At 37.4% G+C, this 27669-nt stretch overlaps 1 protein-coding gene and 1 long non-coding RNA gene across 2 annotated transcripts; both read right to left on the bottom strand.

Moving 5' to 3' along the window:
* Positions 1 to 15: 15 nt before the first annotated feature.
* On the bottom strand, positions 16 to 5234 carry LOC146915232 (uncharacterized). The gene is made up of 4 exons (XM_085721291.1): positions 5156 to 5234; positions 4171 to 4435; positions 1296 to 2134; positions 16 to 1205 (listed from the first exon to the last, which is right to left on the bottom strand). Exons 1-4 carry the CDS (start codon positions 5232 to 5234, stop codon positions 16 to 18), a joined length of 2373 nt encoding a protein of 790 aa, XP_085577417.1.
* A 1436-nt stretch (positions 5235 to 6670) lies between these two features.
* Positions 6671 to 7278, bottom strand: LOC146915231 (uncharacterized). Its single transcript, XR_015014516.1, has 2 exons — positions 7131 to 7278; positions 6671 to 7033 (listed from the first exon to the last, which is right to left on the bottom strand). It is a non-coding gene; the product is annotated as an uncharacterized LOC146915231 (long non-coding RNA).
* Positions 7279 to 27669: the final 20391 nt, after the last annotated feature.

The following is a 27669-nucleotide window of genomic DNA, read 5'->3' as shown; positions in this document are numbered from 1 at the left end:
TCCCCTAGTTAACTGCTATAACCTCTTCCTTAGCGAAATGTCCAGTCTGTCCATTATTTTTCTATACTTTTTAAGATCCAACAATTCTTCCAAATCATCACTTAGTATTTCTTCTATAGGGATGCAACTGATTTCTTCTCCAGGATTTCCACTTAGATTTTTTTTAAGTTTCTTAATTTCTAGAGGTGAGCCTCTCTGTGAACCTCTTGATACTTCTTGAGAGTGTGATGTCCTTTGATCTTTCTGATGTTTCAGCATCTTATCCAACATGTCAACATGTTCTTCTGGGATCCATTTGTAGCAGTCATTCTTAGTCCTTTTTCCTTTCATAAGAACTAGTCCCTCCTCATTTGTTACCCTGCATCCAAGTTTGTTGAATCTTACCTCCAGACCTTGGTCACACAGCTGACTTGCACTGATTAAATTTGAGAAGAGTCCTTCAACAAATAATACATTATTAAGTTTGGGTAGCTTATTACTGATCAACTTACCTTTACCTCGTATTTCTCCCCTACCATCATCACCAAAGGTTACATACCCTTTCTCACAAGGTCTTATGTATTCAAAATAGCTGTCTTTCCCAGTCATATGTTTGGAACAACCACTGTCAAAATACCAAACTTCTTTTGATGTTGGTCTTTTAGATGTGTGTCCTACCAAGCCAACGTTGTCACTCTTAGGTATCCATTTGTGATTGAATTTACTCGGATAACCGTATAGTTTGTAGCAGAAAGGTCTAATGTGACCTTTCCTCTTACAATGATGACAAATCCAAGGGCGAGTTCTTCTTTTATGTTGTTGAGGAGGTTCCAACATTGTCTTGTTATCAGAGGTTCCACCATTTCCTGAAGTGTCTGTAACCTTTTTAGGTTCTTCTTTTCTTATCAATCCATGATCTTCCACAACATATGCAATTTTTTTGTTGCGTTGTTTTCGATTCAGAGATTGATAATTGAAATCTATACCTTTTGTTTGTCTCTTGCCTTCACCTTCTACAACATTATTCAGAAATGTAGACTTATTTTCAACTTGTATTTTTAATTCTCCAATTTTTGAGTTTAAGCATGTTACCTCAACATTTAGTTCAGACACCTTTGTCAGAAGAACATTTTTATCTGCAAGAAGTTGATTATTTATCTTCTTTTGTTCTCCTAACATCTTACAGATTTCAGTGCTTCTAGCATGCAGATCCTTATAGGCAGTAACTAGATCATCATATTCCAATTAATCATCACAAGACTCATCATCAGAGTGGATTTTTCCTGTTAGAGCAGTTACTTGTCTAGAGAACATACCTTCATTTAATCTTTCAGACACATTTTTCTCAGACCAAGCACTATTGAAGCTTTTCTTGTGAAGGTTAGTACATTCTGTTGTTATGTGACCAAAACCTCCACATTCACGACATTGATCTTCCTTGTCTTTCTGTTTTTCTCTGATGTTGAACCTAGTGTTCTGACCATTTGTTGCCAGACTCACAATTTTGTTGAACAGTTTTCCTAGGAGAACTACATACTCAGTCAAGTTTTCATTATTCCAAGGATTCCTTTGGGTTTCTTTAATGCTAGTAGAGTGAACTTCCTTTTCAACCCTATTGTTGATGATGATTTCAAAACTCTGTAAAGATCCAATGAGCTCATCTATCTTCATTTCAGAAATGTTCTGAGCTTCTTCTATAGCAATGACTTTCATGTCAAATCTTTTAGGAAGAGACCTGAGAATTTTTCTGATCAGTTTTTCTTCAGACATCTTTTCACCAAGAGTATCAAAAGCATTAACAATGTCAAGAATGTTCATGTAGAACTCTTGGATACTCTCATCTTCCTTCATGATCAGTTTTTCAAACTGAGTGGTCAGAAGCTGTAATCTAGATTTTTTCACTCCTGAGGTGCCTTCATAAGTAATTTCTAGAATTTCCCATGCCTTTTTAGCAATATTGCATTGTTTGATCATTCTGAACACATTTTGATCAACCCCGTTGAAGATAGCATTAAGAGCCTTAGAATTAGCAAGCGAAGCTTCATCCTCAGCTATAGTCCAATCTTCTTCTGATTTCAAGACACCAGTCTTGTTTCCATCTTTGTCAAGCACTACAGGACGTTCCCAACCTTTTAGCAATGCTTTCCAAGTTTTGCTGTCAATAGATTAAAGGAAAACACTCATCCGAGATTTGCAGTAATCATAGTTGGTGCCATCCAACAAAGGTGGTATGTTCACAAAACCTCCTTCTTTCTCCATATTGCCAGAATAGATCTCCTCTGGATCTCACCCAATAACAAGCAGGGTGCCTGCTCTGATGCCAATTATTATTCTGGCACGTTAGACTTACGATGTTCCAAACGATGTTCCAACATAGGACACAGATAAGCAGATGTTGTATATGATGTTTAGAACATTAAGCAAACAGACACAAACATAATAAAGCAAATAATAGACAGGAAAGACAAGAGGCACAAAGAAATTGTTAACCCAGTTCGGTGCAACGTTACCAACATCTGGGGGCTACCAAGCCAGGAAGGAAATCCATTAGTGCAGTCCATATTCAAAAGCTCTCAGCAAACCACGTTTGCACGTATGACCTAGGACCTACCCCAACTAGGCTTCAACCTAGGAACTCCTAGATCTGAGATCCCATCTCACTCCCTTATAACAGATCACAATCCCTTGTGATTCCCAAATTACAGACACAAATCAAATGAGGTTACCCTCAAAAATAACAACTTGCAACCTTGCTTAAAAGCTTAGGTGCAGTTCACAATCTACCTAGCTCCTTGCTTAAAAGCTTCGGAGTAGTGCACAGTATTACAACTCAAAGCACAGTCCTAAACATGTATCAAATGATACACGAAAGGCTCACAATATATAAGACTCAAAACCTAAACAAAGACTCTATTTGTAAACCAATGTCTTGAATGATATCTTCAGGTCTTGCAGCCTTCTTTATATATTGAAGCAAGGCGTGTCATTCCTTCAATCATGCTTCAGGTCGGATCAGTGACTTCTTCATTAAGCAATATGGACGGATAGAGAAACTCCTATAAAATAGGCTTATTAAAAGTCACATTAAAAATACTTTCCTAAGTCATTTCAACAATTCCTTAAGAAATCACATAAGTTCTGATCTCTTCATAATTGTACACGGTTCATACCAACACATGCTGGTGTGGATTCCTTCAATCAAGCAGGCGCGTGCGTAAACATAGGTCAAGCCCAGAACGTACAGAACAACTCTTGATGTTGGAACATTGTGTTCCACATCTGAAGTGAATATTTGTTTTAGGCAAAAGTGAAGCCAACATACAAATATCCAACAGAGTTTCATCAGCCCAGAAGTGCAGAAATCGTATTTTTGGCATATTCAAAATTATGCACTTATGAGTTTAAGTAGAAAAGAGACTATACTATAAGATTATGAATGAATACTTGCCCACTTACCTCAATTGAGCACCAACTAAGCTTAGGCTTCATTTTAGCTCCACCCTCTTGAATCTCTAACCTCTTCTTCCTCTCCAAGCTCTTCTTTTCTCAAAACCCTTTTTCTTGCTCGTTCTCTCTCTACTCTCAAAAGTGTGAAATGTGCAAATGATTCTGCGTGACATAATTTCCTCAAAGACTAGAGTTTAAATAGGCTCCTCACAATTGGACTCAGCCCTTAAAATGTCTTAATGGGCCTAATACTCTTACAAACTAATTCACAACGTTTCTACCCACTTACGGATAAAAATAACGAATAGTTACCGGCTATTAATTAATTACCGCAACCCACTAGTGACTTAGTAAAAATATTCATTCCCACCTAAAGCGCTAAAATAATCCTCAATGAACAATTACTAATTTACCCTTGCTCTCAAAATGACTAAAATACCCTTCGAACACCAAACCCAACAAAATACATACAAACAATTAATCACATACGAGCACATACGAACACACATAAAAGACAGCACTACGTGATTAGATGGCCGACACTCTCTCTCTCTAAAAAAAATCCTCTGCCCTCTCTCTAAGTCTCTCAACAAACAGCCGTCACCTTCATCCCTCTTTCCAAAATCTTTCACCGTGATGTTGCCTTTTCAAGTGGTGGTGTGACGAGAGTTGTTTCTCCGCACCACCTCCTCCTTTTTTGGGGGTTTTCTCTCCTTTCCTCCGGCGATCTTCTGTGTCCGTTACTGTTCATCCGCCGTGGTATGCTTTGCATCGCTGTGTTTTGATGGTGTGAGTATGGTTTGATTCAGATTCGCTTTTTCTGGGGTTGGTTGGTGGATTTTTGGGTGGTGTTTGATGGGTGGTTCCTTGCTGGGTTCTTGGTTCCGGTTATCCTCACCGTTTAAGGCCTTTGAATTCTGGTTCCTTTCAGATCTGTTGAGATCTGCAGATTTCTTGGCTTCCGATTCGCCGCCTTCGCGCCGGTGGTCTTGGGGCTCTTTTGGTGGTTCTGTTCGTTTTGGTTATTTCAGTACTGTGTGTGTTACTCGTTTTTTTTTCGTATTGTTTGTTTGTGTTTTTGTTTGATCAGAGATTGGGAACCATATGACGTGACCTCATTTTGCAGTGGTTTGGTTACATAAACCCGAAAGGGTCTGTTTCAAAAACCCGAAAGGGACCGGTCCGTTTAATCCGAAACGGTCTGATTATTGACGTATTGGACTCATCCCTCGATCTGAGTTCTTACGCGTCTACGCTTGAAAGAGCATTTATGCTTGCTGCTGTGTTCAGGGAGCTGTTGGCACATGGATTTTGCACTGTGTTGGCGCTCAATCCATTCGCTGAATATAAACCCTAACTATTCTATGCAGATGTTCACTTCTCACATTTTTTTGTAACTTGGTTTCGTGCCCATACGCGGGTTCGCTGTGTTGCGTTTGTGATTTACGATTTTTTGTTAGGATAGATTAGGGTTGATACACTTGTTTTGATGTAAAACAAATGATGTATCCCCATTTTGGGTTTATCTGGGTCATGTCTAATGTCCCGCCAGTCTCTGTATCTTTTGTTTTTTATTTATTATATTTTTCTTTTGCCTAAAAAAAAAACACACATAAAAACAATTAAAATAAATCTAACGAAAATCGGGTTGTTCCACCAGCAGTCACAATAGAAGTAGGAATAGTAGTATGATTTGACTAGGATAGAGGTGTGTCGGTAGGCTGAGGGCCTGAAGCCTGAGCCTGAGCAACCATCACATTAGTCATCATGGCTGTTAGCTTCTCTATCTCGGCCTGCATGGATGTCATTTTTTCACGAAGCTCTCTGTTCTCTTATTCAAGACCCTCAATCTTCTTCTTCATGTTTGCTCGAGTGTAGTGAGTACGGGTAGGCTTGTGGAAAATACGTCGAGCCACTTTCCTTGATTGAGGTAGAATGAAGCAAAGTATGAGACTCGGTTTTTGTTTTTTTAAACTATGAATGCAGCATGATGCATGATATTCTACATGCGAAAATATGCAATCTTTATGTTTATCAAAAAACTTATAAGATTAATTTATGTAAGCATCGTAGTTAAACATTTCATCAGATAAATAAAGCATTACAAGATAATTCCCTTTTTAACAAACAAAGCCAAGGGATAGACTCACAAGTTCAACAATAAAAGTTGGAAAATAACACAACAAAAAGCAAGAAAGTAAAAACATCCAGAAGACTCTCAAGCTCTTGAAGCAGGTGGATCATCAGTATCTGAAAGTGAGACGGCAAAGAAATCCATCCGCTTCTTCTTCTTATCATATCGTCCAAGTAGCCTATCCTTCTCCTGGAGTAAAACATTCTAGGAAACAATTTGTCGGCTTTTCTCGAGAAGCTGGTGATACTTTTGTTTTGTTTGTCCACTCATTGTTTCCATCCGAAGCATAGCTAATTCCTAGCACTTCCTTTTCCAAGTGGAGCTTTCTTGTCTTGAATCAGTCAACCGCTCTTGGTACTCCTATCGAGTGCTAAAGGTTAAGGGTAAAGGTGGTGCAGGAGTAATTGCGGATAGGTACCTCGATAAAGGGTAAGGCATCCCATATTTTGTAGCTCTATGAATGACCCAATGATTATAGGATTTGTGGATGATATTTGACTTCCTTCCTAATTGGTCTTTATCTCTCCTACGAATGGTATGCAAAGCTCGTACAAACTTCTCTCTCATACCCTAGCTCTCTTTATGGTTGAAATAGAATGTATCCTCTAGTGAAAGGTTGCGAGGATTTTCCTTTATAGGATAACTGAACTGGCGTCTAGCAAGAATATTGGTTGTAGCTAATTCCCCCACGTGTACCAAGGAGGGCACGTTATGGAATTCTCCACAACTGTCAATGATAGTTCTAGTGTCGTAAGCCGGGTTGTACCAAACTACATCAGTTGGGGTAAGGGACATAATTCTTTGGGACAACAGAATGTTCTCTGGATTTGTCGTGAAAAGAAGAGATCGGGGTAAGTGAGAGGTAAACCACCTATATAGCAAAGATGTACAACAAAGGATGGTACCACGACCCACTTGGGTTCGATCGTGGATGAATTAAAATGTAAAAGAAATATAAATTGAAGTATGAGAAAAATCACAAATATAACGTTATTATGACAAATATATAAAACCATAGGCTTGTATGTTACAAAACTTTTAAAGATATTATAATAAGCGGTATGGTGGGAAAGAAAATATGATATGCATGAATTGAAGTTCAAGGGGATATATCCAAATAAAGAGAGAAGAAGATCATCTAAATAATATTTGTTGATGTCTTATTTCTTTTCATTATCATTATTTTAGAGTGCAAATATAAAACTAAAAACTTCTTGAAATTATAAAAATAAAAATGAAAATTATTTATTGGGAGGTGAGAAAATAACTAAATGACAGCTCGTGGAATATTGTAGCAAAGCATTTGTGTACTATCTTGGGTCTGGCAATATATGAATAATCATGTGAGCACACAATTTGTTTGCTGCCCTATCGGCAAACAAAAAATCACTCCATACGCACATTTCGGTTCCATACCAGGGGGGCACATGTTTAGTAGATCATCACGATCAGGACAAGGAACGCCTTTACACCCTATAATAAAAAAAAGAATAAAAAGTGTAAATAAAATAGGATAATATATTGTGTATGAAGTAGAAAAGAAAAATTTAGATGGTTAGAAATGGCTTACATTCAGCATTCGTTGCAACTAGAATCAGGGAAAGAAAGATAATCATACTATAAACAAAATTGACAATTTTAGCCATATATCCCTCTTTGTTTGTAATATATGTATTTATCTCTTTATTATTTATAGAGCTCACTTTCTTCTTAACATTACAAATTCTAAAAAAATACCCATTAAGTACATCAATGTGTTGTTTTTGTCTCTTCATCACACTATAAAGAGAGGTCACACAAAAAGATTCTTCTTAATATTATATTTATTACAAAATTATTCTATCTATTTATAATATATTAACATATTAATATATTATTTATCACTTTAATTTGAAAAAATATCCATTAAATAAATCAATGTGTTGTGTTTGTCTCTTCCATTAAATATCCATTATCTTTATTTTCATCTGCATCTCTATGGTTCAGCCCACCATGAGCTAAACCCCTTCGTGTGGTTTAGACATGGTGAGTTTATGACGTTTATTTACTTGTGATATATAAAGTTGTAGCGCCGAGATTTTTTTCTAACAAAATGCTTTAACTCAAAATCTTTAGAAGTAAAATTAAGATCACTTTTATTTTTAATGCTATAGATCTCTTATTGTTAACCGGTGTCGGAGTGAAACATGTTTGCTAGATATGAATTTGTCCTTATGCATCGAAAGGTGAAAGGATCAGGAGATAGTGTTTGAACGTTAGCTTGAACATAGAAGAGCTTGAAAGCTATAAAAAGCTATAGCTAAGCTCTAAGTTCTTGATAGGACTCTTGTCATAGGCCAAGGAGCTCAGGTCCTGAATACTCTTCGTGAGGAAAGGGTGAGATCCTAACCTAAGTTATACGTAATCGTACCTCGAAAGGTGTGTCCTTACGGTCTTAACACGATGGATGTGGTAACACTCCCTAAGATTAATTGTTTTTTAGGAAGCCGGGGTGATATATAGCTCTGTGAATCTCACTAACTTAAGAAAGTAATAAACGAAAAAGGAGGAGTTATTTTCTATACGGATCCACCACAGTAGATATAGTTCCATATTGCGCTCAAACTTTAGATTCAATTATTTATCGTCGACACCGACATGTGTTGTAAATTTGAATCTCTTCTATTTTCTCAAATTATTATTGGTGTCCATGTGTCGTGTTAGTATTGTGCCAGATATCCATTTCTAAGTTTGACACATCATCTTTTATACAAAATCCTTGCCTTGTCTTGACTATAAACTAGAAATCCTTGCTTTGCCTCGTTTCCAAATAGAAAAGGGTATGTTAAATCCTAGGAATTAGCGTATATAATGCAGAAAATCATTATGGGCAGCGTGATCAACGCATGCCATACATCTACTATTTGTTCTTTTTGCAGATCTTCATAATTGATTAAGATTTATGGCGGAAGTATCAACAAGATTAATCTTATATCCCATTCATAATCATATATACACTTAAATCCCATTCATAATCATATATACACTTAAATCCATATGAAAAGCTTGAAACTGATACGAACGAGCTCTTGATGATCATCCATTCGGCCACATATCTACTACGCCCTGCTAAACCAACCTGCTGATCTGCAACAAACAAGGATTGGGATGAGACATAATGTCTTTGTGAGTTCTACCTAATCCTAGGCTATAGGTGACCTCGAGGAAACCTATGGTCACCACGTGTCTACAACACAACCATTCGGTTGATTTTACGTGCGTGAAATCTTGCTTATCTAGACAATCATTCATAACTAAGATCGTCATAAGTTTCTACATATTCTTAATCTATATGTCTTGCTAAATGCTCTGCATACCATGGCGATTAGGGGAAACTAAGACAGCTATATCTGAGTACCATCAGTCTCATGATTTAAACATATATTATACATAACATGTTCTGACTGGACGATCGGGGAAAACTAGTATCGTCGACAGTGGATTATCATAAACTTGTTGCAGAAGCATATACCTATACATATCATAGCATAGTCCTATCATAAACTTGTTGCATAAGTAATTCATACCGAGTTAGAGGTTAGCATTTAACATACATAAACATCTTGATTCATTTTACGGATTAATCTCGAGTCGAGTAACCCCGAAATTTAATCCCATGACATAGCCGATGAAATTCCTATATGAGGCTAACATCAGACTCCTCTTAATGTCGTGCGGGCCTACCTTGTGGAGCATATCCCGTCCCCCTAACGTGAACCTCTCATATCCCCCTGGCGTGGATAACGGAAAGACACGACATGTTCAAACTTATATAGTCTTATACGTAAATGAAGGACTTTAACTTATACGTGCTTGAAACGATTACCACGGGTCCGTAACCTACCCATTTGACGGTAAAAGCTTGCGTGATCATTCTTGTTCATACATGACTTAACCTAACATACTTAAATCACATGATTACATGTCATTCTCGACTATCTATGACGAGGCTTTACAAGTCTTCTCACTACTTAGAGATTAGGTTAAATACCCGGCATAATCCTAACATATACCCTCGTGTACCATATTTTTACCAAACAATGTTAATTTTTGTCCATGCATTTCTCTTGATGGAATTATATTAGTGATGTACATTAGATACTTGACATCGAGGGGTTCACAAGGTGATAAAAGACTGCAAGAATGGGCCTCGGATGGCCCTTGCTGACTACAGGACGAGTTGACAACATTCAAAATGTTGTCAAACTCGCCACCAACTCGCCTATGACGTGTTGCCTTTGAAAAATACTCGCTATAAGCAAGCGAGTTTCATCAGCCCAGAAGTGCAGAAATCGTATTTTTGGCATATTCACAATTAAGCACTTATGAGTTTAAGTAGAAAAGAGATTATACTAAAAGATTATGAATGAATACTTGCCCCCTTACCTCAATTGAGCACCAACTAAGCTTAGGCTTCACTTTAGCTCCACCCTCTTGAATCTTTACCCTCTTCTTCCTTTCCAAGCTCTTCTTTTCTCAAAACCCTTTTTCTTGCTCGTTCTCTCTCTACTTCTCTCACAAGTGTGAAATGTGCAAATGATTCTACGTGACATAATTTCCTCAAAGACTAGAATTTAAATAGGCTCCTCATAATTGGACTCAGCCCTTAAAATGTCTTAATGGGCCTAATACTCTTACAAACTAATTCACAACGTTTCTACCCACTTACGGATAAAAATAATGAATAGTTACCGGCTCTTAATTAATTACCGCAACCCACTAGTGACTTAGTAAAAATATTCATTCCCGCTTAAAGCGCTAAAAATATCCTCAATGAAAAATTACTAATTTACCCCTGCTCTCAAAATGACTAAAATACCTTTCTAACACCAAACCCAACAAAATACATACAAACAATTAATCACATATGAGCACATACAAACACACATAAAAGACAGCACTACGTGATTGGATGGCCGACACTCTCTCTCTCTAAAAAAAATCCTCTGCCCTCTCTCTAAGTCTCTCACCAAACAGCCATCACCTTCCTCCCTCTTTCCAAAATCTTTAACCGTGATGTAGCCTTTTCAAGTGGTGGTACGACGAGAGTTGTTTCTCCGCACCACCGCCTCCTTTTTTGGGGGTTTTCTCTCCGTCTCCGTTACTGTTCATCCGCTGTGGTATGCTTTGCATCGCTGTGTTTTGATGGTGTGAGTATGGTTTGATTCAGATTCGCTTTTTCTGGTGTTGGTTGGTGGATTTTTGGGTGGTGTTCGATGGGTGGTTCCTTGCTGGGTTCTTGGTTCCGGTCATCCTCGCCGTTCAAGGCCTTTGATTTCTGGTTCCTTACAGATCTGTTGAGATCTGCGGATTTCTTGGCTTCCGATTCGCCCCCTTAGCACCGGTGGTCTTGGGGCTCTTTTGGTGGTTCTGTTCATTTTGGTTGTTTCAGTACTGTGCGTGTTACTCTATTTTTTGTTCGTATTGTTTGTTTGTGTTCTTGTTTGATCAGAGATTGGGAAGCATATGACGTGACCTCATTTTGCGGTGGTTCGGTTACATAAACCCGAAAGGGTCTGTTTCAAAAACCCGAAAGGGTCTGGTCCATTTAATCTAGAAGAGTCTGGTTATTGACGTATTGGACTCATCCCTCGATCTGACTTCTTACGCATCTACACTCGAAAGAGCATTTATGCTTGCTGCTGTGTTCAGGGAGCTGTTGGCACTTGGATTTTGCACCGTGTTGGGGGTCAATCCATTCGCTGAATATAAACCCTAACTGTTCTATGCAGATGTTCACTTCTCACATTTTTTTGTAACTTGGTTTCGCGCCCGTACGCGGGTTCGCTGTGTTGCGTTCGTGATTTGCGATTTTTTGTTAGGATAGATTAGGGTTGATCCACTTGTTCTGATGTAGAACAAATGATGTATCCCCGTTTTGGGTTTATCTGGGTCAGGTCTAATGTCCCCCCCAGTCTCTGTATCTTTTGTTTCTTATTTATTATATTTTTCTTTTGCCTAAAAAAAAACACACATAAAGACAATTAAAATAAATCTAACGAAAATCGGGTTGTTCCACCAGCAGTCACAATAGAAGTAGGAATAGCAGTATGATTTGACTAGGATAGAGGTGTGTCGGTAGGCTGAGGGCCTGAAGCCTGAGCTTGAGCAACCAACACATTAGTCATGATGGCTGTTAGCTTCCCCATCTCGGCCTGCATGGATGTCATTTTTTCACGGAGCTCTCTGTTCTCTTGTTCAAGACCCTCAATCTTCTTCTTCACGTTTGCTCGAGTGTAGTGAGTATGGGTAGGCTTGTGGAGAATACGCCGAGCCACTTTCCTTGACTGAGGTAGAATGAAGCAAAGTATGAGACTCGGTTTTTTTTAAAACTATGAATGCAGCATGATGCATGATATGCTAAATGCGAAAATATGCAGTTTTTATGTTTATCAAAAAATTTATAATATCAATTGTTGTAAGCATCGTAGTTAAAAATTTCATCAGATAAATAAAGCATTACAAGATAATTCCCTTTTTAACAAACAAAGCCAAGGGATAGACTCACAAGTTCAACAATAAAAGTTGGAAAATAACACAACAAAAAGCAAGAAAGTAAAAACATCCAAAAGACTCTCAACCACTTGAAGCAGGTGGATCATCAGTATCTGAAAGTGAGACGGCAAAGAAATCCATCCGCTTCTTCTTCTTATCATATCGTCCAAGTAGCCTTTCCTTCTCCTGGAGTAGAACATTCTGGGAAACAATTTGTCGGCTTTGCTCGAGAAGCTGCTGATCCTTTTGTTCTGTTTGTCCACTCACTTTTTCCATCCGGAGCATAGCTAATTCCTTGTACTTCCTTTTCCAAGTGGAGCTTTCTTGTCTTGAATCAGTCAACCGCTCTTGGTACTCCTCTCAGGTGCTAAAGGTTAATGGTAAAGGTGGTGCAGGAGTAATTGCGGATAGGTACCTCGGTAAAGGGTAAGGCATCCCATATTTTGTAGCTCTATGAATGACCCATTGATTATAGGATTCGTGGATGATATTTGACTTCCTTCCTAACTGGTCTTTATCTCTCCTACGGATGGTATGCAAAGCTCGTACAAACTTCTCTCTCATACCCTAGCTGTCTTTATGGTTGAAATAGAATGTACCCTCTAGTGAAAGGTTGCGAGGATTTTCCTTTATAAGATAACTGAACTGGCGTCTAGCAAGAATATGGTTGTAGCTAATTCCCCCACGTGTACCAAGGAGGGGCACGTTATGGAATTATCCACAACTGTCAATGATAGTTCTAGTGTCGTAAGCCGGGTTGTACCAAACTACATCGGTTGGGGTAAGGGACATAATTCTTTGGGACAACAGAAGGTTCTCTGGATTTGTTGTGAAAAGAGGAGATCGGGGTAAGTGAGAGGTAAACCATCTATATAGCGGAGATGTACAACAAAGGATGGTACGACGACCCACTTGGGTTCGATCGTGGATGAAATTCGATCGTGGATGAATTAAAATGTAAAAGAAATATAAATTGAAGTATGAGAAAAATCACAAATATAACATTATTATGACAAATATATAAAACCATAGGCTTGTAAGTTACAAAACTTTTAAAGATATTATAATAAGCGGTATGGTGGGAAAGAAAATATGATATGCATGAATTGAAGTTCAAGGGGATATATCCAAATAAAGAGAGAAGAAGATCATCTAAATAATATTTGTTGATGTCTTATTTCTTTTCATTATCATTATTTTAGAGTGCAAATAAAACTAAAAAGTTCTTGAAATTATAAAAATAAAAATAAAAATTATTTATTGGGAGGTGAGAAAATAACTAAATGACAGCTCGTGGAATATTCTAGCAAAGCATTTGTGTACTATCTTGGGTCTGGCAATATATGAATAATTATGTGAGCACACGATTTGTTTGCTGCCCTATCGGCAAACAAAAATTCACTCCATACGCACATTTCGGTTCCATACCAGGGGGGCACATATTTAGTAGATCATCACGATCAGGACAAGGGACCAAATTGTAACGTTAATTAACTTTTCTCAAAATCTATTTTTTTTTTGGCTTAATTAATGATTTGGTCCCTTAAGTTATTTGTTGGTTACATTTTGGTCCCATAAGTTATTAACGTTACAATTTGGTCCCTTAAGTTATTTGTTGGTTACATTTTGGTCCCATAAGTTATTAACGTTACAATTTGGTCCCTTAACTTATTTTTTGGTTTCGTTTTGGTACCTTAACTCTTCCTCCGTCAACCACTTTGGTCCTTTTTGTTATTAGAGTTAAGGGATCAAAACGAAACCAAAAAATAAGTTAAGGGACCAAAACGAAACCAAAAAACAAGTTAAGGGACCAAATTGTAACGTTAATAACTTATGGGACCAAAATGTAACCAACAAATAACTTAAGGGACCAAATTGTAACGTTAATAACTTATGGGACCAAAATGTAACCAACAAATAACTTAAGGGACCAAATCATTAATTAAGCCTTTTTTTTTTCAAAAACAAGGAGGTAACACATGTACGAGTTAAAACTAATTTTTTTTAAATGGATTTTTATGGGTATATGTAAACAAAAATAACTTGAGATTTTTTTTTAAACCTCTAAAAAAAAATCTGTAGATTTTTTTAACTCAAAATCTATTTTTTTTAAAGCTGAAACAAACGCACCCATACGGATAGATGCAAGTAGTAAGATTTACAGATTAATAATGGAAGTTTAGAGTGCATCCTAAGAGGGAAGAAATATTTGATGTTAGAGGAATACCTACATAAAATTCTTAGAAAAAGAAAAAATTTCTGTACAGTTTCTCTTTTATTTCTTTTGGACAAAATTCACTATGTTGAGCGGAAAAATTAGACAAGGCGATATCTTGAAATAGCACTCCAAAAAATAAAATAAAAAAATTATAATAATGATAATAAACTCTAGGAGTGCTTCTACAACGGTCTAGTAAAGGTGTGTATTGCTCTTCAATATGTATTTGATATTTTTAACAATCTAAAGATTAGTGGCATCAATACTTACATGATCCTCACAATCTAACAAACACAATACATGAATCTTATGCACATTAAGCATTTTTTAAACTCCTTTTACACAGATTTTTTTTTTCTTTAAGCACATAGCTACCAAATGAATTATCTATACTTGAAAACAGTATACTCAAAAGTTTCCTCAACAATCATTCATACCAAAAACAATACACCAATCAAACAATAGCAATAGTAAGACAAGGATGACATATTTGTTGCAGAGAACCAAAGCGAACATTAGCAGAGAAGAAGGAATGAAAAGGTATATTTGAAAGCTAAAGCACCAACAACTATATAAACAACATGCCTTCGGGACAGAGGCAAAGTACAACGCACTGCCCAAAACATTGGCACTTCTATCTATTCAAACAATCTGCCGGGTCACAAACGATTCATAATATAGACACAGGGAAAATCAAATTACAATGGAACCATCTCCACGACAATACCTTGATCTTCAACAAAATTTTATTAAACATCCTTTAGAACATTGTTGAAGATCCTATCATTTCTCACCTTCCAAAGAACCCAAATAGACACCTGTCAATTTAAAAGGTATCCTAATCCTCTTATTCCTCGCCTTACTTGAAATACACTCCAAACCCCCATTTATGTTTTCGGTACTATAAATTTCTATTGATTTTTAGAACATTCAAAATAAATCAACTTAACATAGGAGTGAAAAATGAAAAAAACTAGAGATAAATAGAAAAGAAAAGGCTACTTTTGATACTGATATCTACACTGCAAAAGATTGCAATGATCCTTGAAGTTGGCAATAAGAAAAAGAAGCATAAAATACATAACATTAATAGAAGTTAAACTAATTGTTTCCATTGAATCTTATGGTCAAGCGACATATCATAGAATCTACGTCTTAACCTTAAGTACAAGGTGATATCAAACTTTCAACATTGACATCTGGGTGCATAAAACCATCAATGTTTTGAAACATGGGCGTATTAAAAGTACATCTTTGAAATCATAAACAACCAACTTTGATTCCAGCAAATCTTTAAAATACATTAGCAGTTGTTCATCCTCCGTAATATATAAACCCTTGACATAGAGATTGAAACCCTAAATTTCCATAGGGAAACTATATAATTTTGTTCATGGTTTTTTATTTCCATATTCCCTCATAATCCAAACATCTACGAACACATACCTAAATGAAAAGATGCACAAGCAATCCCTTAACACCCCTAAGGGGGTCCAAAAACTTTTCTCATATTATAGGCAGCTAAAGTACGACTCTTTCTCGAAATAAAGAGAAAAAATGACAGGTGAACTCTATGCACGTACTAACCAATTGATGGTACCACTTACAAATACTCCCGGTTTAAGAATGTAGGCTGAATATGGCAAGTCCTCGATCCTTCTCCATGAATTGGTACCCAAAGTATAAATCATTACGTTTGAAGTTAAAGGAAGAAACTGCAACAATTTTATAAGTATGAGTGAAATGATCATTCCAATGCTAAATAATAAATAATACCCATTTAATCAGTCCATCAATAATCAGGCACCAAAAGTAAGGTATTCTGATGTGTGCAGCCTATTATATGTAAGATACTTTTTTTATATGTTTTCAGTTCATCAGCCACATTTGTTATGCCCACATGATATAAAATCAACTACAATGTGCATGCCCATGCTTTGCTATATCATCATTAAAATTCTTTATAGGTAACATTTCATATCCTTAAATAAAAATTAGAAGTTGAGATGTGTCATTGAAGGATCCTGAAATAAAAATTCACGCTTCAGAAAGACATATCAAGTTATATCTCGTTCATATAAATTGGTCAAATACAACTGCTTGAGTCTTGAATTTATCAAAATAAAACTAAGAATTTTCTGATGTCCATGTGCAAGATATTCATTGTCCATTGCATAAGAAAATCTCATTGTAAAAAAATAAAATTCAGTTTAATCTGCTATATTATACTCAACAAAAAGTTATCAAAAACGTGCTCCATAACATGATGATAGCTAAAAGAGCTAAGCCATATTTGATACGCCTACTAAGCTATGTGAGTTATGTAAAGGTAAACTCAACAAACATCAAGTTTTGATATGCAACATGCTCGAACTGCAAATCAAATAATAAGTTTATTTATGTTCACATTTGAAATAATGTCTTCATAACAATAAAGGTTAAACTAAAAGTTTATATGATTGACTACATGCCTGTTTTATTTAAAAATATTTGAGCACTAATATTTATTATTTTATATAATCTTGCTAGCAAGTCATGACAATCAAATCAATTAGTATCAACAAAATAGGGAACCAAAGCAAACACCAAAGTTTTTGGAATTACTTACTATCTACCTTCATATAGAATGTCATTAGATAACTGAATTATAAATGTTCAAAGGCAATATCCATTTTTGATAATGAAAATTCTTTAATAAAAATGATAGAAACATATATCTTCTCAAAAACTTTTTCAAGGGACGACCGAGAACAATTACTCATGTTAACCTACGTAAGCATATAGAAAAGGAGACCAAATACAAACAAAGAGTCGGAAAAAAAAAACGGAAGGATCTCTTAACTAATGATATGAAGACATATTTGTTGAAGTTTTGCTAGCATTCATTCCGTCTAATAAACAAAAGTTTATGACATTATGATTCAATTGTTATTACTCGATTATGATTGATGTGTAGCTAACCCCCAGTGGTCTTTGACCGCCTACCTATTTGTGTGAATGGGTAGACGGCGTGCAGGAGTTATCTTTTAGCTTGCTTGGTGAGTTGCTTGAGGATAGCGGGAGCTTCCTTTGTTTACCTGTTTAGAGTCCTAGATTAGGCTCTGATCAGGATGTCAGTCTTTATGTTATCTTGGATTGAGTATGTTGTTGAGATTTTACCCATATGTCTGGATTTGGAGATTTTATTTGATGACGTATGTTTGGGTTTACGACATGTATATTTTAGAGATGTATGTTATATATCTGCTGCAACTTATGAGGATTTTTTATATGCATGTTTTGAGGTTTATTGGAGACGTGACTTCCATTTCTTGAATATTTGTATTATTCGCGTGTTTTATCGCTTTAATAGATGTAGGGCGTTACAGCTGGTACTTCCTTGCCCGTTATATCTAAAGTTTTCCCGGGAGGTATGGCAAATATGTTCAATGAAGGTTTCCGTCCTGCTGGTTCTGTTGAGTTTACCTTTACTCCTCATTACAATATGCCTAAATGTTTCCCATGAGCATGGGTTCCATGAAGGTGTACGTCCTGTTGTTTCCGAAATTCTGACTCCTCATGTTCAGCAGCCAATACCGGCTTCTTAGCCCAGCCAACATATTCCACAAGCTGCTATGACTTATGCAACTCCTTTTGTCCACACTGCCCAACAAGTGCCTGAACCCATTTATCACTCTGAAAGTGTAGAAGCATTTGATAGGATGGAGGACTTGGAAGGAAAGTATGATGCAGTACAGTGAGAGGTGAGGGCTCTTCGTGGTAAAGAGTTGTTTGGTCAGAATATTCATGAACTCTGCTTGGTTCCTAATGTTGTGGTACCACCTAAATTCAAGGTCCCGAATTTCGAGAAATATAAGGGGGATACTAGCCTTAAGGCTCACTTGATCATGTATGCAAGGTAAATGTCGACCCAAACTAGTAATGACAAACTATTTGTTCACTTCTTCCAAGAAAGCTTAGCTGATGCTGCACTGAGGTGGTATATGGAATTGGAGGGTGCTGATGTTCGTACTTTTAATGTCTTGGCCAATGCTTTCCTCCAGCAATACCAGTACTACTCGTACATGGCACCTGACAGAACTGAACTTCAGGCTATGACTCAGGGAGACAAAGAGTCTTTTAGGGAGTATGCTCAGCGGTGCAGGAGCATTGCTGCACAAATCCGTCCACCTCTGGAAGAGAGGGAATTGACTACGCTATTCCTCAAAACTCTGAGTCCATTCTATTACAGGAAGATGGTTAGTAGTTTGTCATAGCATTTTACCAAGATGGTGGGTATGGGGATGCGTATTGAACAAGGGGTCCATGAGGGACGTTTGACTAAGGGAAGTACTTCGTCCGGTGCTTCATCCAGTGGTACAAAGAAGTTTGGAAATAATTATCCGAAGAAGAAGGAGCAAGAGGTCGGCATGGTGGCCCATGGAGGATCTCAGCCAGGTTACCCGGTCTACCCATATATTGCCAACATCTCACCATTCATCCCCGCTCCTCAAAATCCCAGCTTTCAACTACAAATGCCATAAAGGCCCCCATCACAATACCCACCATTGTACCAACAACCTTACCCACATAATCCTCAACAACTTTACCAACCACCATACTATCCACCACAACAACAATTTCATCAACCACCATATTATCCACCATGACAACAACCTCGTCCACAAGCTCCTCAACAACAGAATCGTGCTCCAAGACCACAATTTCCTCCTATACCCATGACATATGCAAGTTTGCTACCCTCTTTTCTTGCAAGAAATCTTGTTCAAACCATGCCACCTCCTCGTGTGCCAAGTGTGTTGCCTGCCTGGTATCACCGTGATCGCACCTGTGCCTTCCATCAAGGGGCACCATGCATGATATTGAACATTGCTACCCTCTTAAGAGTGAGGTCCAGAGACTAATCGATGACAAATTCTTAACCCTTGCGGACTCAAACCTGAATGTCAAAGGAAATCCTTTACCAAACCATGGACCAGTTGTCAACATGATCCAAGAGTATCAGGAAGCTGGTCCCGTCAAGAATGCATATCAAAATGTGTGAAGCCACTCTCTTTAGTCATGATTATGCTACCTTTGAAGTGTGTTATGTGAACCCTCAAGAATGCTTGCAAGTTCAAGATGATATACAAAGGCTGGCGGATAGAAGGGAACTTTTTGTCACAAGGAAGGATAAGAGTGTTTGTGTTATCACTTCTGTGTTTAGTATCCCTGAGAGGTTTGAAGTGAATTACAACAGCGAGAAACCAACTGTCACCCCTCTTGTGATCTGTTTACCAGGACCGCTGCCATATACCTCCCATAAGGATATACCTTACAAATATGATGCAACGATCTTGGAATAAGGTAAGGAGATACCCTTACATCCTTTGGCCTCTGTGGATAACATTGCTGAAAGTAGTAAAGTACTAAGAAGTGGAGGTATCGTCCCAACTACTTTTCAGGGGAAGATTGATACTCAAGTCATAGAGCAAGTGCGAGTGCAAGACCCGAGTAAGAGTAAAGATGTAGCTCAGTTTGGTGGAAATAATTAATCTGACAGGGATGAAATCTTGAAGTTGATCAAAAGAATCGAATACATGATAGTGGATAAGCTGCTACAGACTCCTTCTAAAATCTTCATAATGTCTATTGATAAATTCCGAAGCTCATAAAGAAGCCTTGATGAAAATGAAATTCCGGCATGCTAGCTTTCTTGTGTTTTATACGATGTTACGAATAGAATGTCGAGTAAGATGTTTTAACATCGAGCTAGTAGAAAACAGACAGATCAAGGCAAATATAATAGATGTAGAATTTTAGCGCGTTAGTTAGAAGCTGTTTTTATGTGATGTTTCAATTCCAGATGCGCAGAAAGAAGATGTTCCGTTTAATGTTCCAACATCGTGCTAGCAGTAAGCATAAACAAACAGCAAAATAAAAGAAAAGAAAGTAAAAGGCACAGAGAGTTTGTTCACCCAGTTTGGCACAACACACCTACATTTGGGGGCTACCAAGCCAGGAACGAAATCCACTAGTGTAGTCCTTATTCAATAGCTCTCAGCAAACTCCTCGTTTACACTATATGACCTAGGATACTACCCGTATAGACTTTAACCTATGAACTCCTAGATCTGAGATCCCATCTCACTATCCTAATGGTCAGTCACAGCCACTGTGACCTATCAGACCTAAACCAAAACAAAAGTAGAAGTTACCTTCCAACACAAACTACCTAACACCTTGTTTCACAACTTTGGTGTAGTACACAATCTACCTAGTTCCTTGCTTCACAGCTTCGGAGTAGTGAACAAGTATATCAAACTCACACAGACAGTCCTAACCAAGTATCACAAATGATACAAGAGAAGAACACACAGGGAAGACGACTCAAAACCCTAAAAATCTATTCTTTAATAAATCGATGGTTTTGGTCCATTACAACTCAACTAAAGGTCCATCTCAATGCATCAAGGTGATACAAAGAGAGGCTCACAAATAAAACACATGTTGAAACCCTTACGACTCAATTCAATAACATTGAATTGGTGAATAAAACTAGGGTACAAGTCTTCCTTATATAGCCTTTCAAAGCATGGGCATTTTCGTCATAGGCTAAACATATATTTGTATCAAATAATCTCTTCATAAATATATTGAAACAAATATTCTATAGAAAATATATTTTCCAAAATCTCTTTTGAAAATATATTTTACAAATATGGAAACTCCTAAAAAGTAGGAATATTTTTAGGAACCACCAAGGAATCCTAAAATATTGTTTATATTTTAGAAACAAATCTTTCAGCTGATTCTGGGGAAAAACGTGTTGCTTGGTGAATAAGAAATATGGCGTGGTTTCCTTACTGAGATAAAGATTGCGTAAACCAAGCCACATAAACAGGCACATTGAACCGTGGCAAGATGTTGGAACATCCTATCCAACATACATGAGTATTTGTTTTAGCAACAATGAAGCCAATAACCAACAATCTCCCCCTTTTGATTTTTTTGTTGTTAAAACAACCTGAGGCCCATTCAGACAAGGTAGAGAATACCACACATACATTTCTTCAATCCGCAACCATGAAGAAAAGTAACACAACTGCAAAATGAACATATGTTGAATCATCATCCAGCACATTTATCCAGCATCTTACAGAGATGCCTAACCACATGTTAGAACATTGGTTCCAACATACAGAACGAGGAAATTCGTTTTAGCAATAATGCAACCAACACAAACACCCAACAATCTCCCCCTTAGGCAAATTTTTGGCTAAAACAAATTAAGGCCAAATCCAAAGAATAAAAAGGGATACAGAAGACCATTTCTCCAAGAGCATGAATACACACCTATGAAGCTAGCACACAGAATCTAAAGTGGTACCTTAGATACACTTCCTCAAGTCATCACAAACACATATTCAAGAAGAAGGAGTAGCAGGCAGTATCACTCTAGAGGTAGCAAGAGTGTACATACATAGAATACCTCACGAGTCTTCAATCACATCTTCAGCTGGTAGAGGTATTACACTGGATCAGAGACATGCAGCAGTGGATCAGATAAATAGCATAGTCTCAAGAGCAAAGGAAAAATAAATTCCTAAGCTACAACTAGGGAACATATGTTCCTGTATAGAGGATGTTCCAACATCCTTCACCACTAGAGCAGAGATAAAATAAATTCTCATATTAAATTCGGGGAAAACAAATTCCCACACAGACGTAGAGAGATGCAAGTTCTCTTAAGAGCAGAGGAAAACTAAGTTCCTATGCTACAGACATGGACTGAGAATCCCTCTATAGAAATAGGATGTTTCAACATCCTTCATATCATCAGACTAGAGTACTTGCCACACATAGAGGCAAGGGAAAAAATAAATTTCCCTTACCTACAGAGTGCTGTCACCAACCAACCATAGAAGCACAGGAAAAATAAATTCCTATACTTACATGTGACAGACATGGGTGCCTTCAGAGTACTGTCACCAACAACATATAGAAGCAAGGGAAAAATAAATTCCCATACTTACAAGTGACAGACACAGATGTCTAAACTTCTGACTCAACATCCATCACCCAGCTTGGACTTAGCACAAGCACACATAGAAGTATCACTCCCCCTGAATATATGAACTTATGAGTGACTACTTACAGGAATATTCCATTACTCCCCCTGAATACATGCATACAAAAAATATGAACACTTAAAAGCTCCTAATGCATAGACAGACTAAATTCAGGATCTGGCATAGAACTTTCAAGGAGCATTCACTAACTAGCAAACCTATCTGCAGATATATGCTAGCAGACCTACCAAAGGTCACACAAACCACTTAGACTTTTACAATTCAAACACATAGACATGTTCCATCGTATTATAGTACATTAGTAGGAAACATGTACAGCAGGAATACTGAGAAAATTAAATTCTCAGACCCATCATATAGATGTTGTAGCACAAGTGCTAACATCTACACATGGTCTCTCAGACATGTTCCAACCTTCTATAGAGCAGCTGCAGGGAACATGTACAACATCTAAAAAAAATAAATTCTCAGAACCATCATAGAGATGTTGTAGCACAAGTGCTAACATCTACACTTGTCTTCTTAGACATGTTCCAGTATTCTAGAGAACATCAGCAGGGAACATCCACATATGTGTTCACAAACATGTTCCAGTATTCTAGAGAACATCATCAGGGAACATGTACAGCAAAAATTCTGAGAAAAGCAAATTCTCAGAGCAAAACATCAAGATGTTGCAGCTTTAATCACAACATCTTCACAAAGTCTCACCGACATGTTCCAACTTTCTATTGAACATGTACAATATAAAAGTACTGAGAACAGATTCTCAGATCATCATTAAGAACAACAAGATGTTGAATCATGAGTCTCAACATCTGCACACAACCTGGAATAGTTGCAAAATAAATGCAACACCAGAGAATACAGGCATGACAGGCAAATCTCAGAATAAACGCAGACATAGATAAATGCAGAATAGCACATATACAGGCACACAACAATACCATTTTTCTCCCCCTTTTTATCAACAAAATATGCCAACGTAAATTCTTCATCCATGTACACTTCAGGAGGTACCAGAAGACCACAAATTAGCATAATACCATATCGTCCAAAAGGAATGCATAGAACCAGAAGGCCAATCAAAGTACAGAATACCATAAGGATTACAGACCAAGGACATGCTACAGGAAGAACTTCATGAGCCAAAACGAAATTTAGACAGATGAGATGTTTCAAAATCATCATGCAAAATAAATGCAGAAATGACAGAATAGAATCCTTTCAACAATCTACCTCCAGAAGATATCAGACCTGCAGCAAGAGCACTTCCAGATGTTCCAACAATGTCTGGAACATAATCCGCACCAAACAACTTATAGTGCAACGTGAGAGGAGATTCCATCTTAGCAATAACATTGAAAGTCTTAATACTAGAGTGCTGGTCTAAAATAATACTACTCAACAAGGTAGAAAAGCTATGGGGGACTTAACAACATCAGGTTCGGCATGCTTAACAGTTTGTTCAAAGATATAAGCACAAAAATCCATTTTAGCCTTAGAACCTATAACATAAACAAACTTACCCAACCATGTGGCAATATCAGTGGAATGAGTGGTAGGGAACCAGTTTGCTGCAGCAATTCTGTTGGGAATAACATATTTCACAGACAATTTGCAGAGGAAGTCTTTTTCTTCTTAGGCAACACTTTGACCTGATTGACAGTGATCTCCTTGCACACCTGATTATCATTCACCTCTAGCTCAGGTATATTGATCTCTTCAACCCCAATAAACTTGTTGATGGTGTTGTGCGAGAAGTTGACACATTCTCTTCTAACATAGGCCTTTTGAAACTCCTTGCTAAGAGGATAGTCACAAACATAAAAGATATACACCAGAAACTCCTTCATCTGATTTATTTCCAGGGCTTGCGTCCCACTATTAAGGATAATATTCATGAGAACATCAATTGTACTCAAATTGACCCAACGTAATGTTGGAACACCTTGTTTAACATTATATTTTCCTTTATCCACACAAGGTTAGAAAAACTGTCACCAGTTGTTGAGTACTCAAATCCATCAGTAAATTGAGACACACAAAAATGATTCTCATAGATAAAGAGATTTGATTATTTCTTGAATAGAACAATATGAGATCATATAGACAAACTACTGGATACAATCATACCTTCTTTCATTTAAACACAAGAACTCATCTTGAAAGAAAGTAACAAACTTCAGCATTACTTCAAAAGAACATCTTCAAAAAATAATAGTAATGCATAGTTGGGCATGTTGAAGCATTTCGAAGAACATCAGAGGCATATACAACGGAATAGAGATAGAACCCAGCCTTACAGAGAAACCCAGGGAGAAATAAACTCCCACAAGCAACCAATTTCAGAGAAAAATAAATTCTCACAATAGGATGTTAGAACATATGGTACGACATCAGTTCACTAGAATACACATACCCACATCCAGCCATACTTCAATAAACCAGTATCATGAGATCATCAGGCTAGTTAAAAATAATGCTCCCCTTCAACGACGGAATATCAAAACAAAACATACTACTCCCCTTTAATAGGCATATATATGAATAAAAGAACAACTCAAATACCTCCGTCCTTGAATATGTCCATGAGTCCAGAATTTATCTTCCCTAGATCTCACCTAGTAGCAGGTCGGGTGCCTGCTGTGATACCAATTGAAATTCTGGCAGGCTAGCTTTCATGTGTTTTATACGATGTTATGAACAGAATGTCGAGTAAGATGTTTTAACGTCGAGCTAGCAGAAAACAGACAGATCAAGGCAAATATAACAGATGTTTTATGTGATGTTTCAATTCTAGATGCGCAGAAAGCAGATGTTCCATTTAATGTTCCAACATCGTGCTAGCAGTAAGCATAAACAAACAGCGAAATAAAAGACAAGAAAGTAAAAGGCACAGAGAGTTTGTTCACCCAGTTCATCACAACTCACCTACATTTGGGGGCTACCAAGCCAGGAAGGAAATCGACTAATGTAGTCCTTATTCAATAGCTCTCGGCAAACTCCTCATTTACACTATATGACCTAGGATACTACCTGTATAGACTTCAACCTAGGACCACCTAGATCTGAGATCCCATCTCACTATCCTAATGGTCAGTCACAACCACTGTGACCTATCAGACCTAAACCAAAACAAAAGTAGAAGTTACCTTCCAACACAAACTACCTAACACCTTGTTTCACAACTTTGGTGTAGTACAAAATCTACCCAGTTCCTTGCTTTACAGCTTCGGAGTAGTGAACAAGAGTATCAAACTCACATAGACAGTACTAACCACGTATCACAAATGATACAAGAAAAGAACACACAAGGAAGACGGCTCAAAACCATAAAAATCTATTCTTTAATAAATAGATGGTTTTGATCCATTACAACTCAACTAAAGGTCCATCTCAATGCATCAAGGTGATACAAAGAGAGGCTCACAAATAAAGCACAAGTGGAAACCCTAACGACTCAATTCAATAACATTGAATTGGTGAATAAAACTAGGGTACAAGTCTTCCTTATATAGCCTTTCAAAGCATGGGCATTTTCGTCATAGGCTAAACATATATTTGTATCAAATATTCTCTTCAGAAATATATTGAAACAGATATTGTATAGAAAATATATTTTCCAAAATCTCTTTTGAAAATATATTTTACAAATATGGTAACTCCTAAAAAGTAGGAACATTTTTAGAAACCACCAAGCACACCACTAAGGAATCCAAAAATATTGTTTATATTTTAGAAACAAATTTTCCAGCTGATGCTGGGAAAAAACGCGCTGCTTGGTGAACAAGAAATAGGGCGTGGTTTCCTTACTGAGATAAAGATTGCGTAAATCAAGCCACATAAACAGGGCACACTGAACCGTGCCAAGATGTTGGAACATCGTATCCAACATACATGAGTATTTGTTTTAGCAACAATGAAGCCAATACCCAAATACCCAACAGAAAAGTTCTGAGCTAGGCTAATGTGGATCATGATGTGACCTTAGGGTAGTTTGGAAGCATAGTCGGGAATGTTACTGCATGTAATGATTTTAGCTTTAGCGATGAAGAACTCCTGGAGGAGGGGAGGAACCACAACCTGGCTCTACACATTTCAGTTAATTGCAAATCAGACGGTTTGTCTAATGTGTTGATAGATGTCGGATCATCCCTGAATGTAATGGCCAAAACCAATCTTGACAAGCGTTCATATCAGGGTACGCCTTTAAGGCCCAGTGGAGTGATTGTGAAAGCTTTTGATGGATCAAGGAAATCAGTGATCGGTGAAATAGACCTACCCATCACAATCGGGCCTGAGGTGTTTCAAATCACTTTCCAAGTCATGGATATACAAGCTGCATACAGTTGTCTCTTAGGAAGACCCTGGATTCATAATGTTGGAGCAGTAACGTCCATTCTCCAGCAGAAGCTGAAGTTTGTGAAGAATGGAAAGTTGGTAACAGTAGGCGGGGAAACAACTTTGTTAGTCAGCAATTTGTCGGCTTTCTCTTACATTGGTGCTAGTGGTATAGAAGGAACTTCATTCCAAGGGCTCTCCGTAGAGGGATGTAATTCAAAGAAAGTTGAAATGTTTATGGCTTCGCTAAAGGATGCACAGAAGGTGGTGCAGGAAGGTGCAGCTAAAGGCTGGGGTCAGTTAGTAGAGTTTCCAGAGAACAAGCCCGAGGAAGTTCTGCTAGCTAGCCAGGTGTGGTCATCAAGCCAACTGGAGCCACTTTTCATAGCGTTGGATTCATTCATTCCCGACCAAAAGCTAATGATATTGTTGAGGACAAGTTTGAGGAGGTGGCACGTAGTCTTTCAACACTTAATTGGTCACTTCCTGAAATGGCTTGACCGTCGTTTCTGTCACGACTTTTTATTTTATTTTATTTAATTTTACTTATTTTTTTGGAAAAAATGGTAACACAAAAAAACCAAAAAAAAAACATATTTCCTTTTTCTTTAAATCAAATTCAAAAGTCTGCATTTACTCATTTTAATAAAATCGATCATAAATCATATGCAGACTGAAGATAAATGAGCCTGTTGAACACATATACCCTATGCACCCTCCCAACTTTGAATTTCATGTCTATGAAGCTATAGAAGAGAAGGATAAAGAGATTCCTGATGAGATCAGATGTTTACTAGAGCAAGAAAAGAAAACGATCCAGCCTCATGTGGAAGCAGTGGAAGTTATGAATTTGGGTTCTAATGAAGATAAGAAAGAGATCAAGATCGGAGCATTGTTTGAACCAACCGTCAAAGAAAGGATAGTTGAGCTTCTAAGAGAAT

Source organism: Medicago sativa, chromosome 6, assembly GCF_051527215.1.
Source record: "Medicago sativa cultivar Bolivia chromosome 6, Bolivia_mono, whole genome shotgun sequence".
Taxonomy (NCBI): domain Eukaryota; kingdom Viridiplantae; phylum Streptophyta; class Magnoliopsida; order Fabales; family Fabaceae; genus Medicago; species Medicago sativa.
This window is presented reverse-complemented; position numbering and strand designations above follow the sequence as displayed.

What these genes read in the sequence shown, in the direction of transcription:
- LOC146915232 (XM_085721291.1), bottom strand. Translation starts at nt 5,234, where the DNA reads ATGACATCCATGCAGGCCGAGATAGAGAAGCTAACAGCCATGATGACT. An exon ending in TGCTCAGGCTCAGGCTTCAG is followed by an intron (nt 4,436 to 5,155) that starts GCCCTCAGCCTA and finishes CAAAACGAACAG; the next exon opens with AACCACCAAAAGAGCCCCAA. An exon ending in CATACCACGGCGGATGAACA is followed by an intron (nt 2,135 to 4,170) that starts GTAACGGACACA and finishes ATCTATTGACAG; the next exon opens with CAAAACTTGGAAAGCATTGC.